Below are 21,173 nucleotides of genomic sequence, written 5' to 3' on the forward strand. Positions count from 1 at the left end.
GATATTACAGTAAAGGTCACTGAGATATAATCAGTAACACTGAAATCTGAGTCCCAACTCCCTACATTTAAGAGATGGCCATCAATGGAAAGGATTCATGATCATACCTTTGATGATGTTTATCCAATCCCTGCATAATTGATATAGTAACCTGAACAGATTTTCCTTTGAGTGGAGACGGTTATTAAAAATACACACTGCAAATTACCTTTGATTGTTATGCAGCACTAATAGTTATACATATTCTATAAACATCCCCCTGCAATGTCATCTTTACCTGGGTTAATGGTAAGACGTGTGGGGGGGGAGCACGAGCAGCTGTCTTTTCTCCATCAATAAGAATATGCGCAATTCACATGTTCTACATCACGGGCATGAACAACTCAGATCTTTAACACAACATTGAGCACCCAGGCCATGTTTCCATGCAATCTTAGCTACCATAAGTTTTTACATTTTATATACATTACCCAACCAAAAATAGACTATTAAGCCCCATTCACCTGTTTTTTTAAGTCCTGAGCCGATCTAAGATGACTGTGGTGGTTATTAGCAGCGAGCCCTTTGGCATAGGAGCCCGTGTTTGAAGCAGGTTGATGGGTAGCAGCGGCAGACTCTCTCCGGCTCTCAGCTTTATGTTCGCTGTGCCGCTCCTTCCCTGGTGTGGCCTCTTTCCTTTTGTGTTTGTGTTTGTGAGAAGTTTCTTTCTCCTTCGACGACTTGCAAGACCCATTGAAAACTGTTAACCAAAAATAAATTAAAAAATTGTCAGCTTAAAAAAATAAGAAAATAAAAAACACAAATCCAGCACATACGATGGGATACAATGGCAAAGTACCATTACACAAATGAACATAGGGCTATGTGATCAACACAAGTGTTTTCAACATTGAAAATGTTTGCCATACTGAACAGCAAATGCAGTTTTTCACCAGTTTGCTGGAAGAAGTTTCCTACAGATATTGTTTTACTGACTGCTGGGTCTTACATAGCAGTTTTACCCATAGGAATTTTCAAAAATACAAAAAAACAAAAAAAAAAAAAAAAAACTCAATATGATATAATGCAATTAAACTAGTGGGTTACTGACAAAATCTTCACTAAAGAGATATTTTGCACTGAAGTTATTTTCCTATAGAGGTTTCATGCCTCTGAAAATAAAGTGTTTGCAGTGCTAAGCCTGCAAGGACATGCTATAGATACCAAAACCACTACATTAAGCTTTAAGGGAATTTTTTATAATTTTTATAAAGGATAACAAAAAACATATTATTAACATGAATGACACTGAAATGAACACCATAATCCATCCATTTCTTTGTATGTTCGTTTTCTGTGTGTTTGTTTGCTTTAGGACTAAATATTTTGGTAGAGGCACTTTCCAAGGACAGCCACCCATATGGAGTATCCTTTTCTCACAATCACAGAAGGTGTGCAAAAACTAATTTCTTTATTACTGGGCTTTTATACTTACACCTATATAAACAATACTACTACAATTGAATGGGGAAGATTGCATCTAAAGTAATAAAAGAAAAAAAAGTAAGCCCTAAGCACAATCCGTGTGCAATATGTGAAAGATCAGGTGCACAGCACACAGCAAACAGCTAGGCATAAAAATCAGAGGAAGGCACTAAAAAGAGTGTGTGTGTGCACAAACAGGCAAAGGTATGTTTAAATAAAAGTACACAAATGCCACAAAAGAACAATACATGCTATTAAAGCAGAAAACATTTCTGCACAACATCAGTATTAGGAAAAAAAAGAAAGCATTCATACTAATTTCACCATTTAATTAATATGGGGAAAAAATATTTTAACATAAACCCACACATTGCTGTCCTAAGGCTAAACCAGATAGCGGTGGCAGATATTTCCTTGTATGACAAGTGTGCAGGTTAAGAAAAAGAACACATTCGTCGAGGTATTCTCTGCCCAGCAACAGTAAACCACTCATGTGATTGGTGAGCTCTCGTTATTCGATGCCCCAGATGTCACAGAAAAAGTGACTGTCTCTTTCTCTTTTACTCACTAGTAACACCAGAACTTTAAGGCAAGTCAATTATCTATGTGTTTTAGGAATGTAAAACATTACTCTCTCATTACCAAGTGTAGCAATAGTCTAAATTGAGCAAATTAAGGCCTGGAATTTTATTTTGAAAGCCCCAGAAGAAACAGCCATCAATTAAAATATTTATATTATATAACTTTCTGGCATTTTGGAGGACCAAAAGATAGATCCACTGTTGTTGTAGAACTACAACTCACACAATGCTATGCCAGTTAAACCTTTCGATTAATATTATTCTAAGACAGGAGTTCCCAAACTGTGACATGGTTGGTTTTGCCGGTGCAGCCGCACAGCACAGGTTGGGGACCGCAGGGTTAGTGGGTCCATCAGGTGGCTTATGCATTTAGGGCCAACCAATAGACATATATCATGAGGGGCCTGGTTGTGCTCCGCGGTGCTTTAACAGCACGACCGGGCCCTTTCTAATCAGCAGCGAGTGCTTGGAGGAAGTGAGAGCCTATCACTTCCTCCCAGCTCACTCAGACCAAGCTGTGCAAAAGGGGAGAGGAGGCATCCAAACTCCCAACATCCCCATCCAGCAGAAGCCACCTGCAATCAAAAGGTAGAAAACTGAAGGATGGGTACATTTTGACCTCTATGTGTGTAACAGTATGTGTGGCGAAACCAACTTCGCCACTGTGAACTGGAGAAGCCTGGTTGCTCGCCTGCTGCCTTTAGATTATGGACCGGCAGCTAAATGGTTAATTTTGCTGTGCAGAAGGATTTATTTCTCCCTTTCTGCACAGCAGTTCGGTAGATTCCATCTACCGAACAAACAGCCTGTTTGCAACCTCGCCAGAGCCGTGGGAAGCCGGCCGGCATTGTTAATTGGCCACCCAGAAGCTGGAGTGTGCTGCCAATTTACCTCCCTGAAGCTGCGGTTAACCGCAGCTTAATTGAATGTTACTGGGTGGCCGCTGTTACACTTAGCGGCCGCTAGGTGGCGGTGTTCTGGAGCTCCCCGGGCAGCCAGCGCTTTTCTGCCCGGCTTTCATGCACCAAAATCGGACACTTTTACGTGCAGGCACCGCTGAACCTCCAGCCCCTGGTTCCAATTCGTATGGATTTGGTGAATGCAGGGAAATTCGGTATTTTATGTTTTATGTGAATGTTTTAACCCAGATAGCAATGCCATGGAGCCTGTTCGTATAATTAAAGACTAGATCCATGGCACTTAAACTGTATTCGGGTGGTCTGGGTGCCATTCACCTAATAATGTGCACCCAGACCTGAGCTATCTGGGGATATGTTACATGTCTGTGTTTTATGTATAAAATGTGTCTGTATGTATTTTAAAGTGATATACTGTTTCTGTGTCACCACGTGTATAATGGAGTCTTGCCTTTGTCCTGGGAGATAATTTAATTACTTCATTAATTATCTCCAGGACAGAGAGGAGGAAACCAGGATGCATTGTGGGAAAGTATTGTGGCTGTGTGTACGAAAGTGATACATGTCTGTCTGCTGTTTCAGTCTCCCATTTGGTCCCTTAGGGGAGTGTCCACCAGGTGGGAGACCTGCATAAATACTGGGCAGGTAGCCCTCAGTAAAACAGATTCTGCTTGACCCTCAAACCGATGTGTCGTCTCGTTTTTGGGGGAATTGGATTGTATGCTGACTGCCAGGAGTGTAAGCGAATTGTATGCTTTTCCTGTTCGGCTGATTCCAGAGTTCGTGTGTTTCCAATTCGGGAGTTGGGGAATTCGTACAGTTTGCAGTTCGGGAGATTGGTGCTTAAAGTAGCTGCTGGTCTATGAAAAAGGGGATTATCGCCTAAACGATTTTTATCCCCTTTTGAGCGAAACGGTCCGTTACAATTGGTGGCAGCGGTGGGATGTAACTATTGTGTGATTGGTTAATGTACGTTACTGTGTGTGTCCCTCCCCTTCATGGGAGCACCTAATAAAAAGGGCTGCAAGCTAGGAGCCAGAGAGTCCTATTTTTACCCTCAACTTGAGTCCTGTCTCTTATTGGGGGAATCTGCTACAAGGGATTGCTATGCTAGGCATATTCCCTTGCTATAATCACTGAGCTCTTGTAAGAGCTTGTTCCTGCTTCATTCTGAAGGGAGATAGCTGCAGCCTGCGGTGCTTATGGTGTCTGGTGGAGTGCTTGGAGTCCTCTGGAAGCGCTAGGAGCATCTTTCAACGGAGGTACCCAGTCGGGGTGCCAGTGGATCCGTTACAGTATGTATGCAGGGTTTGTATCTGTGTGTGTGTATCTCTAGGTCTCTGTATCTGTGCCATTGTTTGTATCTATGTAACTGTCATTGTGTGTGTCATCTGTATCTGCATGTGTTTAAGTATGTTTACCAGTGTGTCTGTATCTGTGTCAGTAATTGTATCTATGTGTGTCTATATAGCTGTATCTGTGTAACTGCATTGTGTGGCAATTTTTGTATCTGTACAACTATATGTGTGTCAGTGTGTGTATCTGCATGTGTGTCAGTGTTTCCATCTGTGGGTGGGTCTATCTGCATGTGTGTCAGTGTTTGTATCTATATGTGTCAGTATCTGCATGTGTGTCAGTGTGTGTGTGTGTCTGTCCAATTTATCCAAATCCCTTGTAAAGAAATTATATCATGTTACCTAATTTTGTCTCATATGCAAACATGGACACATGACTTTGAAGGCACACTTCAAGATCATTAATACACAGATTAAAGAGGAGTGGACCCAGGACAGAACACTGAGGAACTCCACTTACCACTTTGGACCAGTTTGCACATTTTCCATTTACAACGACTCTTGGCCCTCTATCTTTAAACCAATGATTTAAGCAAGAACAAAGTTGTTGTTTTTTGATCTAAACCACTTTATTTCTGTTTAAATAGTAATTTATTGTGTGGAACTGTACCGGCTGTCTAAAGAAATTCCAAGTGGATTGGTGTGTGAGTTCATAACAGAGCTCCACAGAAAAAATATATTCACAGCGATGTCTTTAAAAACCCCTTAAGGACACATGACATGTGTGACATGTCATGATTCCCTTTTATTCCAGAAGTTTGGTCCTTAAGGGGTTAAAGTAAATGTGTTTGGAATTCAGTCTGTATAAATGAGATACATTGTTCTTGTTTAGAAATATACTTTAGCTGCAAATATTCTTATTACGAAGTCACCTAAAATATCCCACAACAGCCCCATTCTCAATCACACCTCTAAAATTAAAGTATTTGGCTATTTGAAATGTTTTGAGGTATGTGTTTGGCACACGTAAATAAACTAAAAGTGGTTTTAAAAAGCAAAGAATGAATGTATGGCATAATGTATAAATACACATTATCCAAAATAAAAAAATCCAATGGGGCTAGGGGGTTAGGAGGGTGAGGGGGGGGGAGAATCTAAGGCTTTTTGCACCAACATCAAAAAAATGTATAACACGACTTTAATATTCATGACAAAGTAAATCTTTAAATATGTATTTTTTACAAACAAGTCACCACCTAAACCTGTACCAATTGTGCTAGTTAGTATGTGTTAGGCTTGGGGCATAGCAAGCTTTTACGTAAAGAAGTTTAAAAAAAAATAAATAAAAAAATCTCTCACATAGGAAACAATTAACATATTACAGCGATTGCCACAACAAATGGGTCTATATATGTTCCCTTTCAGCCTTGGGCAAACACTTCTAGAATAATTAGCTTAAGGTCACAGTGTCACCAACTCTAAGCTACATAGATGTTAAACAGATCTTTAACAGTAGGTTACTGGTGAAAAAAAGTAAAGTATATTATAAAATTTGTTATTTCAATGTTTTGCACAGGCAGCACATCAAAACAGACAACCTAAAAAGAGATGATTTATTTTTTTATTTTTTTTTAAAGGCAAAAAATGGGGCGGAGCCTGCGCTTGAGCTGTATGGACGCGTAGAGACGGAGCTCCCCGGCTAACGGCTAATTCAGCATTGAAAACAGCGGCTAATCAGCCCGAAATCACGCCAAACAAATGGCACCCACAGCATGGCGCAAAGAGGAGCAAGGAAAACGGCGGAGACCAAGGAAAAGCACTCCTTTTTCGCTGTGAATCCGGCAAGCCAGAAGTCTACGGCCCAACTGCAGCAAGATGGCGACGGCAGTGGAGACGACAGAGATACGTCGAGGCCACACTCTCCACAGGACACCATACAAATTCAGGGGGAACAATTCCAGAAAATGCTGGACGATATGGCAGTCAAAATCCAGGCCACAGTACAAGCAGCTATTGCAGACCTGAGGAGAGATATCTTAGACCTCGGCAACTGCACAGCCTACATAGAGAACAAGATGGCTGACTATGCTGAAACGCACAACAGCATGGCGACAAAACTGGAGGAAATGGAAGACCGGCTAGAAAAACAGGAGCTGAAAAGCATAGATTTAGGTGATAGGTCCCGGCGCCAAAACTTGAGGGTAAGAGGGGTCCCCGAAGACGTCCTGGCCGCGGACATTGTGGCCTACCTGACGGGCCTATTCCAAGCCCTAGCTCCTGACATCCCACCCAGCATGATGCTCTTAGACAGAACCCACAGGGTGGCGAAACCGGCATCTACCGCTAGGGATGTCCTAACGAAGCTACATTATTACCATGTCAAAGAGGCGATTCTCCGATCCAAACGCCCTCCACAAGACATGCCGGAAAAATACAGATCCACTCAAGTGTTCGCTGACCTCTCTGCCGAAACCCTGAGGCGCAGGAGGGCCTTCAAAGACATAACATCGGAGCTCAGGAACAGAAACATCCAATACCGTTGGGGCTTCCCAATCAAGCTACTAATAGTCAGAGAAGGCAAAACACACGCGGCGTCGGATGTAGACACAGCCACTCGCCTGCTGAGAAGCTGGGGCATCATCACGGCAGCCGCAAACGAAGGATCCAAACGACAACTGGAGGTACAACCGGAGTGGAAGTCGGCCAGACACTCCAAATCATCCAGAGCAACGACGGGCAAATAACAGAGATAAGCGGCTGACAAGCATCTTCTATCTGAGACACAAGGAGCCTATCCCAAGTTTGAAACAGCTTACATATCTTAGTTACGAAAGACCCTGGGGGGACTTGTGCGAATTGACTTTTTCGAGAACAAGGACCGAAAATGGGTAATATACTTGCATCTTGTGCGTCACACAGACCTTTATTGCATGTTGTCAGAGATTAAAAGGGGATAATAAGCGGAGGGAAGGGATAGCAGAGGGGACGAGGGGCCAAGTGATTTTTATACTGCACAGGTGGGATGGCTTCTCATCAGGGATCCCCACTAGTCCCGCTTCACCATATGCCATTACACAACATAAACCATCGACTCACATGCCAATCCCCTCCCACCCGCCCATCACTCAGAGAAGCGCCACAATACGCCCCGTAGGGGCTTCAACGCGAATCTCAGGCCATATGTCCTTCAGAACGGGGGGTTTGTAATTATATACCAAGGTCCTAAGACATGCAGTGATTTCTTTGAACGTTCTTAGCATATAATTCACAGGGAACAAATAACAGAGCCGGAGGCTCGGGGGCCTCGGTCACCTGGGTGTCCAGGGGTCTCGACCTGGTTCCACGCACCCCCACACAAGGTATAGCTAGTGGGAGAAACTAGCAGGAGAAAATCTATCCACGAAATCCCGTAGGGCACACTGCCCGGGAAAATGTTTTGGTTATGGTTATGTTTACTGTTTTTTTTTATTTGGCAATGTCTATGATCGCATATGTTACTGTCTATAACGGCCTTGACAGGAGCAAATCTCAGGTGAAACACACACACGGGTACCCCCACACGCACAGTATTAACAGAGGTCACGCAGGAGCCCTCCAGAGACCTAACTCCCAAATGAGCAATATATTTAGACGACACGGGAAAGACACCGTAAGGGCATCACACAGGCTAACCACGATCCACAGCATAAGGAAAAAGCGACCGCCAACCGCTCACATTCAGTCTTAAATTATATTCCCATAATGTACAAGGCTTGAATTTACCCTTCAAACGCCATGTACTAGAAAAGGAACTACACAAAAACCAGGCAGACATTGTATACCTGCAGGAAACTCACTTTAGGGGGACACGCACCCATCTCTGTGCACCCGCTTGTATCCCCACCAAATCCACGCCACGACGTCGCACAAATCCAAAGGAGTCTCCATACTCCTCAGCAAAGACCTGACGGTGACATCAAACACACACATTATAGACCAAGGGGGATGGTACATAGTCTGGCAGGGCACTATCAATGACTCAGACTACAGCTTGGTCAACATATATTCCCCAAATACTAACCAAAGGAACTTCCTTCATGGAGTTCTCACGAAAGCAGATTCAGTAAGAAAAGGCACCCTTATACTCATCGGTGACCTTAATCATGTCCTTGACCAAACAGTGGACTCCACTAGATCTCCCTCCACCCTACATTACAGCACCCTTAAAAAACAAAGCAAAGCACTTAGAGCTCTGTTGGCCACGTTCGGCCTACGAGATGTGTGGAGGGCCCTCCACCCGAAAGAAAGAACGTATACCCACCATTCCAAAGTACACAACTCGTATTCGAGAATAGACGGGTGTCTAATGCACCACACCACCATGACCCAAGTGCTGGGTTGTGAGATAGCAACCATTCATTGGTCAGATCACACCCAGTCATAACAACACTTACAAGCTCATACGAATACAAGCACAGGAGCCCCTGGCGTCTCAATGCGAGACTCCTCAAAGACACAGAGTTCTGCACGACACTGGAAAAAGAACTTTAGCACTACTTCACCACAAACACCACATCAGTCCGAAACCCACATGTGCTTTGGTTAGCCCATAAGGCTGTGATTAGGGGCACACTAATAAGCAGAGCGTCATACATTAAAAAGCAAGCCGACAAGGAACTGACACAAACTAAACAGCAGTTAGAACAACTACATAGGGGAAACCAAACGATCCCAGGGTCAGATCACAAACAACGAATAGCAGCCCTACAAGAGAAACTCAAGGAGATCAGGCTACACAAATTTGGATTCCTGCTCAATAGACTAAAAACACACACATACGTACAAGGCAACAAGGCAAGCAAGCTCCTGGCCCAAAGACTGAGGGACAGACAACAACAAACACGAATAGCACACATAGTGAATAAAGCAGGTCTTAAACTACACTTACCCGCAGAGATATGTGGGGAATTCGCACAATACTACAGCCAGCTCTATAATCTCAAAGATGACCTAAACACCCCAAATCCCTCAGCCACAAGTATACAATCATACCTAGCAGAGATCTCTCTACCAGAGGTAACGGAACCCCAACAACAAATTCTAGCCTCCCCGATCACGGAAAACGAAATAATTGATTGTATCGACTCGCTTCCTAAAGGCAAAGCCCCGGGACCCGACGGGTACACAAATGAATACTACGTGAAATTCAAACACCTCCTGGCCCCACAACTCGCATTAGCGTATAACCATGCACAACAGACGGGGTCCTTCCCCTCTGAATTTTTAGTGGCCAAAGTGATAATCCTACCGAAACAAGGCAAACCACCGACACTCTGTCAGAATTTTCGCCTAATATCACTACAGAATGCTGACACCAAACTATATGCCAAGATTCTAGCCACGCGGCTTAAAAACATACTGCCATCAATTATCTCAGATGACCAAGTAGGATTTGTCCAGGGGACACAGGGCTCGGACAATACCCGAAAAGTAGTAGACATCATACAAACTATTCACGCTGACAGAATGCAGGGTCTCATAGTCTCCCTTGCCGCTGAGAAAGCCTTTGACAGACTGAATTGGCTGTTTCTCGAGGCCGTACTTACGAAATTTGGGATCCCACAACAATTCCTAACAGCAGTTAAGGCCCTATATAGCTCTCCAAACGCAGCGGTGTCCACGTCAGGGTTCCAGTCGGAATCGTTTGCCATTTCCAATGGTACCAGACAGGGATGCCCCTTGTCACCACTTCTTTATGTACTGGCCCTAGAACCGCTTGCTGAAGCAATTAGACGCAACCCAAACATTCATGGGAAAACAATAAAGGACCAAGACTACAAAATAAACTTGTTCGCAGACGACGTCCTACTGACTCTTTCCCAACCAAACATCTCCCTCCCCAACCTCCAAAAAGAACTGCAGAATTATAGTGCACAATCCTACTATAAACTCAACACTACAAAGACCCAAGCAATGGGAATAGGCATAGAGAGAGACACCATGGACAGATTACGGACAGCATTTAAGTATGACTGGAGACAGGACTAGCTTACTTTTCTAGGTATCAGATTGACGAGATCCCATAATGCTCCCATAAAGTTACATACAGACATAGAAAACACCCTAAAGAACTGGAAGGGAAAATATGTCATGGATAGGCCGGTGTGCAGCTATTAAAATGGTGATATTACCAAAGATCTTGTACCTATTCCGCACATTACAAATCAATACCCCCCCAAAATTCCTCAAAGCCCTACAGACTACACTACTCAAGTTTGGTTGCCAAAACAACAATCCATAGTACTTGCCATTCACTGTATATAAGTTCATGTTTCCAAATATAGAATTTATTTTGTATTGCTTTGTTTTATTTTCTGTGTATCTGTTGGGTTCTACCGCAAGCAGGGTACCGTAATGGACAAGTTCAACATCACGAGGGACAACCTTGAACGCAAAACTTAACACGGGTAAAATGTAAACCATGTTAAACGTGTAAAATGTAAAAGGTGTTAACTACAGGCAACAGTAGTTAAACGATGAAAAATGGCCACTGGGCCCTTTGACCTCCCACTCCTTATTTCTTTATTCTGTATCCCTCCCAATGCCTTGCGATTGTACTGAAAATAAAAATTGTCAATTAAAAAAAAAAAAAAAAAAGGCAAAAAATGATGACAAGAGATTTAACTTTACATGCACAAACTGTGACTGGACTTAACGTCTATGATTCTCATCACATCTCTCCGCAAATGCAGCATTTTTTGATAGACATATTCAAACAAATTAAACTGACCACACATAACCTGCACATACAAAAACCTACCAACATCAACAATTCTTCTCAAACGGGACACGCTTTCTTTGTGAGAATTGATTACATTCAAATTAAAAATTATTTAAAGCACCATATGATGCAAATAAGGACCACTAAAGTCACCCAGACAACTCCATGTCAATTAAGTGATCTGGGTGCAGTGATCATGTCATTTTAACCCTAAAATGTAGAATATTGCAGTTTTGTAGAAACTGCAATGTTTACCGTGTAGGGTTAAACACACCTCGAGTCTTCCAGACAGCTATTAGAGGTACTTCCACTGCACTGACAGAGTAAAATGCAATCATGAGATACGGAAATGCATCAGGTTTACTAAGCTCCTCTATGAGGAGCATTGGATTCGACCATCGCCAGAAGAATTAATGCGTCTTAGATGATGATGATGATGCCGCTGGAGACAGAGGTAAGCAGTTCCCAAGAAGTCTTGGCACTGGAAAATATGCGAGTAAAATATTTAATTTTATTAATTTAACGGTAAACAAAAAGCAAGGCAGGGGGATACCTGTACATGGTTAGAGACTAGGGAACTATAGTGTTAGAAATACAGGTTTGTATTCTTAATGCTATATGTTCCTTTAATATCTAACTGCGCAAAAAATCTATTAAGCCTCCACAATTTCCATTTCCATTATTTACAAGATAAAATTCACTAAGGTTTCAGAAATATAAGGTTTCAGAAATATAAAGTTTATCCGTCTCTATCGTGGAAAATAGTTTCAAGTTAAAACAATGTAATCACTCACTGGATTTCCCTACAAAGATTACAATTACGAATTATCCGATTTTCTCATATTGCCACCATGTTTAAGACACATTGTCTTCCAATGTCATTGAAGTACCTATATTTAGCATCAGTGGGTCAAAATAACTGTGTTGCGGTAATCAAGTAGTAAAATGTAGACTAGAAAAGCAGAGTTTTTTTTTCTTTTTCAATTTGCCAAATTAAATGGGTAACAAACCTATTTGATCTTAAAATTCTCGACTTTGTCAGCACAAATGTTTTGTGGATAAACCCCATTCAGCACTGCATTTTATAGAAATGAATAAGTCAATGATTTTCTGGCAGGAGATCATATTGCCAAACAAACCGGCCTGGTGTGAGGTCCTGAAGTCTGTATTTAAGGCCAATGATCTACAGCACACTGAGAAACATATTTGAGAATCTAAAAAAATAACATGTGGTATGATATCGACCACAATTATTTGTTCACAGTATTAAGAAGTAGCTATATTTGGACTATGGAAAACACAGAGTTAGGAGCTGGGACATTTACTCTGATGTGCTGTTGGAAGAAGTCATTTCAGATATGGTCTAATAGTCCTTTACATTCATAGCAATCTGTGATCTATAAATGAGAAACAAAATAATTCTGAATGCTCACACAGTAACAGATAAAGAGTTATCTTATTTGCCTTGTAATTTAGCTCAGAGTGGAGAATGTGATGCTTACTGCAGGAAACGGCCAGAAGTGGAAAGTCCTTTGTGGTAGCCAATGTGTTACAAGGTCTAGCTGGAATATTAAGTATCTTGAAAATTATAATTTATGTTTTAATTCTGCAATTATAACTGCAAAGCTCTGCAGTATATGTTGTCACTATATAATAATAATTGATAACACATGCAGACATTAATATACTTTTAACTGCAAAACAAAGAATTTTATGTGAGCAAGCTGTCCCCACTACATTTCATGGATTAATGTTTAAGGGACAGTAAAGCCACCAGAACAACTACAGCTTAATGTTGTTGTTCTGGCGTGTATAGCTTGTACCTGCAGTATTTTTAAAGTAAAGAGAAAAGGCAGTGTTTATATTACTACCTAGTAACACCTCTAGTGGCAGTCACTCAGACGGCCACTACAGGTGCTTCTTGGGTCAATGCTGCACAGTGGGCAGCATGGACGTTCAGTGTCTCCACGCTAACTATTCCTAATAGAGATGCTGTGATTCAATGCCTCTCTATGAGGACATGCTGGTTGACACAGAGCGACGTTTTGTTAGCCTCCCAATGCCTTTCCTCTGGAAGTAAGAGGGAGCAAGTGATCTTAAAACTATAGTGTGAGGAATACATGTTTGAATTCCTGACACTATAGTGTTCCTTTACTATAATTAAAAAACGAAAAGTTAGGAATTTTTTTTTTATATATATATTTTAAAGTGCCAGGTCTGAGTTCTCACTTTAAAACACAGTAGAGCAAAAATGTGAAACAAAATATTTAAAGTAATACTCTAGCAAAGGTGCTCTCACAATATGTTATGTTGAATGCAGATGCCTATTGAATGCTGCTTTTATAAAAAAAAAATCACGGGGGCTGAGACCACCTTAATCCTGGTGGAAAGGGGCGGAAGATGGGGGCACAGGAGCTCTAGAAGAGGGTCAGGGGCTATGGTGGGGGATAAGGTCTGTGGGGTAGGGGGACACACAGGGGCTGTAGAGGGGGGACAGGGGGACTGTGGTGGGGGGGACACAGGGGCTGTAAAGGAGGGCACTGGGGCTATAGAAGGGGTGGGCAGGGGCTGTAAAGAGGGCAGGGGCTGAGAGGAGGCACAGGGGCTATAGAAGGGGTGGGCAAGGGCTGAGGAGGGGCACAGGGGCTGAGAGGGGGTGAGCTGAGACTTTAGAAAGGGGGACTGTAGAGAGGGGGACGGGGGCTACAGATAGGAGGGTAGGGGCGTAAAAGGGGAGGCATGGGCTGCAGAGGCGGGGCATGGGCTGTAGAGTAGGGGGATATGGGCTGTAGAGTAGGGGGATATGGGCTGTAGAGAGGGCCATAGGGGCTATAGAAGGGGTGGGCAGGGGCAAAATAAGGGGTAGGCAGGGGAAATATAAGGGGTGGGCAGGGGAAATATAAGGGGTGGGCAGGGGAAATATAAGGGGTGGGCAGGGGAAATATAAGAGGTGGACAGGGGCTGTAGAAGGGAGGGCGCAGGGGCTGTAGAAGGGAGGGCACAGGGGTTAAATAAGGGGTGGACAGGGGCTGTAAAAGGGACCACAAGGGCTAAAGAAGGATTAGGCAGGTGCTGAAAAGGGGGACACAGGGGCTATAGAAAGGGGATCAGAAGCTATAGAAGGGAAGGGCAGGGGCCTGAGGGGGGCATGGGCTGACTAAAAAATACAAACTAATGTAAGTGTATCCCCCCCACCCCTCAGGCTTACCTTGGGCCATGGAGGGGTGCGCAGGAGCAGGAGCACGAACCTGCAGTCAGCACAGAGCAGCCAGGGAAGTCGTTGAGTCCTTCTTGGTGATGTCAGGAGGAGGGAGCGTGACTTCCACTGCTCTTCACCCAGACTCCCCAGCAATCCACGCTGGGGAGTCTGGGAGAAGAGCAATGGAAGTCACGCCCCCTCCTCCTGACATCATCAGGAGGGGCCGGATGACTTTCCTGGCTGCTCTGTGCTGGCTGCAGGGACACGGGTGAGTTGAAAAATCCGAGTCCCCCTCCCCACGCTCTGACGCTTTAAAGCCAGTGTTTGGCCCTTTCCTCACCCCCTTGTAGATTTCAGCCAATCCAATGCTTTCCCTATGCATTAGTAATGTGGAAGCGTGAGTTAATTGGTAAATAGTTAAACCTCTTGTCTTAATGCCCCATTACTTCCTTAAGATTGCAAACTCACAGCCTATGTCTCTAAACAATTGTAGCGAGCCCTGGCTAGCCCGGCTGGTTATTCCCTGTATTAATAATAGGTCAGACCCATTTCCCCCAGTAACTCCACGACACACAGTTCCAGGGTACAACCTTTGACAATCTTTACTTGGGCAAACAGCTTTTTATGTACAGACCCCGCAGGGGGTCCAACACAACACAATCCCAGGCAGGAGGGGGCTGGGCTGCAGATAACCATCTCCCACTGTGGGAGATACCAACAGGACACATGAAATCACAGTACATACCGGGGGTGAATTTTGAGGCTCTGCGCCCCGGGACAGGAAGAGATTACAGGGTTGAAACCATCTGGGATCCCTGCAAAAAGGAGGGGCGATCGGATGCACAGAGCCCGAGATATCAGCCTTCAAAGTCTGGGGCTCGAGGCTCTGTACATCCCCGAAAGTAGTTCCATGGAGTTGCTTGTTTTAGTCCGGCGAATTCAAACTTTGCGCTTAAACCAAGCAACAGCTAATCGTCTGAAAGGGCGCGAACCAAATCGCACCAATCAGCGCTCGAGGGAGGAAGAAGTTTCGCCGCCCAATTCGAGGTAAGAGCGTGAAAGGTTTTGCGGCCCAATCAGAAGAAAGGGTGCAAAACCTGATTGCACCAATTTGCGCCTATCAGCGCCTAGGGACAAGAGAGGCTTCGCTGCCCAATCAGGTGAAAGGGCGCAAAACCCTGTTTGAACGGGCGCTCCTGCTCCGATTTGGTCGCTGGCACCCCGCAGCAACCAATCAGCGATTACTCGTGCCGACCAACCAGGAGAATGGCGCAAACCCAGTTGGGGATAACTCATAGAAAAGAGAGTATCAGTTCCCAAACATTGGTCAGCACAGATTTCCACGAGGCTAGCAGGTCCCTGCAGCTGTGAGACAGACTCCCAGCTCCAGATATTCCCTGCTGGCGCGCGTCCCTCCACCCAATGAAAGAACGCGCCGCTTGTTCCCTTGCGGTCTCGTTAGCGACGTGTGAACATTCTAAATGGCAAATCGGGTTGGTCCGGAGCACCCCCGTGTGTTTACAAGGTACTTTGCATGATTGAGGGTCAAAATTAAGGAAAGGGAGAGAATTACAAATGGGGAACACACATTCCAGGAGGGCACATCCACACATAGAAAAGGGGCAATTCACAGTTACGCAGCGGTCCGGCCACAGCAGTTTATATAAAAAGTGTTGTAAATGCAGTTTTTATGCTCACGAGCAGAGTCATCTGTATTTTTTTATTGTGTGTTCATTTTATGACTGTAGCTTTCCAGTAGTACAGAGCTGTAGATTGTGTTGGGGCTAGAGAAATACTATGAACCATTAAAATTTTCTAAAGAGTATATATATTTATATAAATTCAGGACCAGGAGTTAAGCATATACAGTGATATCATGACAATGATAAGCACATCAATATCCTTCATAAATGTGTTAATTTGATGTGTGTGTTTATGTGTGTAAGCTCAATATGAACCCTTCGATCAAATAAAGACATTCTGTCAAAAATAATTAGTGTTACACCCCCAACCCCGTAAATTACATTTAGCATGTCCAAGCCTATAAACACACACGTAATTAAATGGTCCCCAGGAAACCATGTCACAGAGGAAATCAAAAATATCATGCATTCTGCAAAATAAATATCTATGTTCAGTGTTCATGCTACACTCTCATAACAGACACTAAACATGCCATGCTAGAGTGGACTAGTATAGGAAAATAGCTGTGCGTCACAAACTAGAATATGAACATTTTATAGTTACAGATTTATAATGTCCGAAGAGATATGATCAACACATCAAGTCTCAGTCAGCCTCTGTATGATAGATCTGATTTAGAAGATTGTAAATTACAAAATCAACCATGCACAACACATCTATTGTATTGCATTATATTGATTTACTGCCTTTTCCCTTTGGTCATCACATATCACTATTTTCCCCCACATTATTTACAGATTATTTTGGGGTGGAGTGTGAGTGTGCATGTAAAACTGTACTACGTATATATGTTAGCAAACATGGAAATGAAAAGTGGATATTTTTCCCAGTAAACTACCCTCCATTATACACAGGTTACAATCAAATATCTGGTCTTTCCTAAGCTTAATTAATTATTCAATGCATCTCTATGAGGAGATAATGATTGGTGTTTTGTCGTGCATGTGCAATAGCCTCCCAATCTTTTCCTATGGGAAAGCATTCGATTGGCTGAGATAATCAAGACTGATGATCTCAGCAATGGAGGCTGGGCCAGCATTGGCAACACCGGCACTGCATGAGAAAAAAGGTGAGCAAACCAATATAGTTAAACACTATAGTGTCAGAAATACGGTCAAGCTCTACCTTTGGGAAAGCTGGAGTGGATCGTTTCAATGGGATCCAGTGTGGCTGCTGTCATCTTCCTAGCAAGAGGAGCAGGAAGATTACAGCTCCATCGCCCCCGCCTCCATTGCTCAGTACTGTATGATTGATCACATACACTTTTATATTATTTTAAACTGAAAAGAGTTACATAATCACCCAAACTCCTAAAGATACCTATGACATCGTTATAAGTTGTGGCTCTTTGGGTTGTTGTTGTTTTTTGTTGTTGTTAATCATGATATGTTGTGCTGTTTTGCTACTCTATAATTTATAGGTCAATGTTTCGTAATTGTATACAAGTGTAGATCTGTTAGCTGTGCTATAATTTAAATCCATTATTCTGGAGGTAGCCCTGGGGTAACTTACTTGTTTACGATTCACTAGAATATATCGTCTTTACTTAAAAGGACACTACAGACACTAAAACAACTTTGACTTAATCAAGAATAATTGTCTGCTGTTTAAGAGTTAAATTATCGCCTCCCTGCATATGAGTTGCACACCTTTCTAAACACATTCTGTAAAGAGAGATCTAATGTTTACGCTTCCTTTATTACATTCTGTTTAATTTAGAATGTACTATGTCTCTGTTAATTGCCTTCTAGACCCTGCAGGAGAATCCTGTGCGTGATTAAAGTTCAATGTGCAGAGCAGGAGATTAAAAACTTCTAACATCTTATTGAAAATGAAACCTTTTTCTCTTTTCTATGTAGGCTGTGTAAGTCACAGCCGGGGGAGATGTGGCTAGGGCTGCATAAACAGAAACAAAAGTGATGTAACTTCTAAAGGCAAAGAATTGAGTAATGAGACAGCAGAAGCATGATATATATATACAATCAAACCGCTTCATTGAGCTAAAGTTGTTTTGGTGCCTATATTGTCCCTTTAACTTGTTTGCTTGGTAGAAACTAGGGCTTTTGTATATAGTATATAATTGTTGGGTGCAAGTGTAGTGTGAAATTTGGGGGTTAATTTTGTTTCTTTGCATCCAAGATGACCTTAAAGATCCACTCTGGACCCCATAATAATCGGATCTCAATGATATCCTTTGATATCCTAGGTTCTAATTTTTTTTAAGAGATCTGGTCCCTTCCTTATTTAGTGAGAGGGGAGTAATGTTAACCCATTGTTACCAAGATCGAGAGGTGAAACTAACTGCAGCATTAATGCGGGAAGGACATTTTTAATCCATTGTATGGCATAGCTACGGTAATTTCTTGTGTGTTTAACCACTTAGATGTGTGATTTAACTCCTCCCCTCTTTGTTTACTCATATCACATTTGTTTTAACCCTTAAATTGTTTGTTGAATGTAATATTGTGTGTCGTAATCAGTGCTTATGTAACTTTACAGGTAATAAAAAGAATAAGATACCCAAGAGTTTGCTTCTTGGGATCTCTACACCAGTGTAGACATCCCAGTAGTGGCAAAAGAGCTTAGCCCTAATAATAACACAGAAAAGATTCTCCTAATCCACAATAAAGTGGAGGAGGTAAAAACTGGAAAAAATTTAATCAGTATCCTGAGGTAAAAACTGGAAAAATGTAATCAGTATCCTGAGGTAAAAACTGGAAAAATGTAATCAGTATCCTGAGGTAAAAACTGGAAAAATGTAATCAGTATCCTGAGGTAAAAACTGGGAAAATGTAATCAGTATCCTGAGGTAAATGGGATCATAGTCCACTCTGCATGCACCAATAAATACAAAAACCACACATATCTCCAGTGCAAGTGAAATATACTAGCCGTGTAAGGCTGCTCCTCTACCTAGTATATATAATGGATAACCATTGGATTATCCAGACAGGTGCTTAAAATATTAATATACAAGCTTTATTAATCAGGCTTATTTGTAGCACTTTTGATAACCCTTTGTAGGTAAGTAGTGCACTGGAAAATAAACCAGTGTACCAAGGTAGACAAGGGGTTAAACCATAGTATAGTGTTAAAAAACAGGGATTAACTAGAAATTAAACCATAGATCGGTCCATATAAAGCAGTAAGTTAATAGTACCTTTGTTAGCCCTTCGTAGGTAAATAGTTCACTGGAAAAGTATACCAGTGTACCCAGGTAGACAAGGGGTTAAACCATGGTCGAAGTGTTAAGTAACAGAGATTGACTCAAGGTTAGACCATAGTACTATTCAAGTGAAGCATGAATAAACATAGATTGGATAATAGAGTACTATAGTATATTCAGCAGCAACCTAAAATATCCCAAAAAAAAAATAAAAAAAATTACAATGTACAGAAAAAGTGATATAGGAGATAGGTCGAGCATAAGACAGTAAAGTGTAGTAAAGACTCTCTCCCTGTTAAACTGACTGGATGGGTAGAGGAGTAAAAGATTAAAGGAGTGAAAAAAATAATAATTGTGAGAGTGAGGCAGGTCTATAAATCAGATAGACATCCTACAGTGTATAGTGATAAGTGCCCTAAACACACTCCAAACAAACACCCGACGCGCATTTCGGTGCCGTACAATGTGCACCTTCATCAGTCCCTCCCATAACAAACTAAGACAGAGCAACTCATTTTTTCTTATTATATAATAATCATGTCCCCATTTGCCATCCTCTATCACCCACCATACTCTCAGGCTACTCTATCACTGTAAGTCCCTGTCCCTCTCAACCATCTTTCAAGATCACACTCAAACCTTGCATATTTAACTCTCCAAATCCATTGTTTACAGCTTGATCTTATCAACGTTTGCTCCTGTCCTATTCAGTCATCTCCTAGCATTGTTGGCCCAATTTTTTTCCTTTCAGTCTCTATCACTTTTAGCCACTACATTTTCATTGCCTCTCTCTAAACATTTTCATTCAATCCTCCCAATTCTCTCTCTGTGCCTTTCAACCAGTATTAAAGGGAGAGATTTCAACAGAAATCGGCACTTTTATAAATTAACTTTGTTACACCCCTCGCTGTCAATCAGAAAACTAGCCCTGTTACTTCCTGGTTGCTCAGTGGAACTAAAGTCAAGATGCAGTCAATTGACTTCTCATTGAGCTGCATTGGGAAATGTATGATTGGACAGCCTCAGAAAGTCTGGGCTGGTTTAGAAAGGGAGGACTTTCAAAGGCTTGAGACAAAAGATCTGCAATGTAAAAATGCATTATTAAATGCATGTTTTCATTTGGGGGTATATCTACGAAACAGTAGTTCATCTACATATTTTTCATTTGGGTGATCGATTGTCCTTTCTTGACATTTTCAGACCCCTCAAAACTTAAAGATTTTTATGTTAATTGGACAGTTTATTAAAGGACACATAAAACTGGAATTGACCACGGTTTTCATTTCAAGTATTGGTTGAAACACACAAAAAGTTTTTTTTTGTTTTTGTTTTTTAAAGTGAGCCCTGCCTTCAGTATGATCAGAGAGGGGAAAAGTTCCAATATCAGAAATTCCAAAAACAGTAAATCGCTACTGTAAGAATTAAATCAGTCAGTGAAATAAACTCTCAAAAAGGGTTTTGCAGACATCCCAAGTTTCCCGGTAGGTCCAGGAGACCCCCGTATGTGTAGTGTGGCTCCCTGACACCCTCAAATGTCAAACAATATCCCAATCACACATACTATATATATCAGATTGTGTGTGTGAATCCAAGCTATTATATATGCTAAATGCCCTCAATAAATTAAGGGCATTTAGCATATATTAAGAGACCTCCTTTCCCCCCTTCCATAAATATTGTTTCGAGGCAGGGGCATGGTCGGGTGCCCGGCCCTTTAAAAGGCTGACCGGGCCCCTGCAGTATCTGCTGGCTGGGAGGAAGCGATAAACAGCCTGTCACTTCCTCCCAGCTAAGAAGACAGCTGTGCGGGAGGGAGGAGGAAGCTGGAGCACACAGGCAGCGTAGAGGCAGAGAAGAGGCTGGATTGAGCTGCTAGATGCTCACTCACATCAGTCTCAGCCAGGACACAAGGCAAACTAAGGGTGGCTGCAGATCAAATGACTTATGTGAGTCTGTGTGTATCTGAGTGAGTGTATGTGCCAGTGTGTGTTTGTATGTACCAGTGAGTGTATCTGAGTGAGTATATGTGCCAGTGTGTGTGTGTGTATGTATGTATGTATGTATGTATCTAAACATGTGTATGTACC

General features: G+C 42.3%; 1 protein-coding gene across 1 annotated transcript in view; it reads right to left on the bottom strand.

The window, feature by feature from the left end:
* JARID2 (jumonji and AT-rich interaction domain containing 2) overlaps nucleotides 1-21,173 on the bottom strand; it is a 176,664-nt gene that overhangs the window by 47,046 nt on the left and 108,445 nt on the right. Inside the window, exon 6 of the mRNA XM_063451703.1 lies at nucleotides 504-739. Coding sequence (XP_063307773.1) covers nucleotides 504-739 — 236 coding nt within the window. The remainder of the gene's footprint in view (nucleotides 1-503; nucleotides 740-21,173) is intronic.

The sequence above is a fragment of the Pelobates fuscus genome, chromosome 4, assembly GCF_036172605.1.
Source record: "Pelobates fuscus isolate aPelFus1 chromosome 4, aPelFus1.pri, whole genome shotgun sequence".
Classification (NCBI taxonomy): domain Eukaryota; kingdom Metazoa; phylum Chordata; class Amphibia; order Anura; family Pelobatidae; genus Pelobates; species Pelobates fuscus.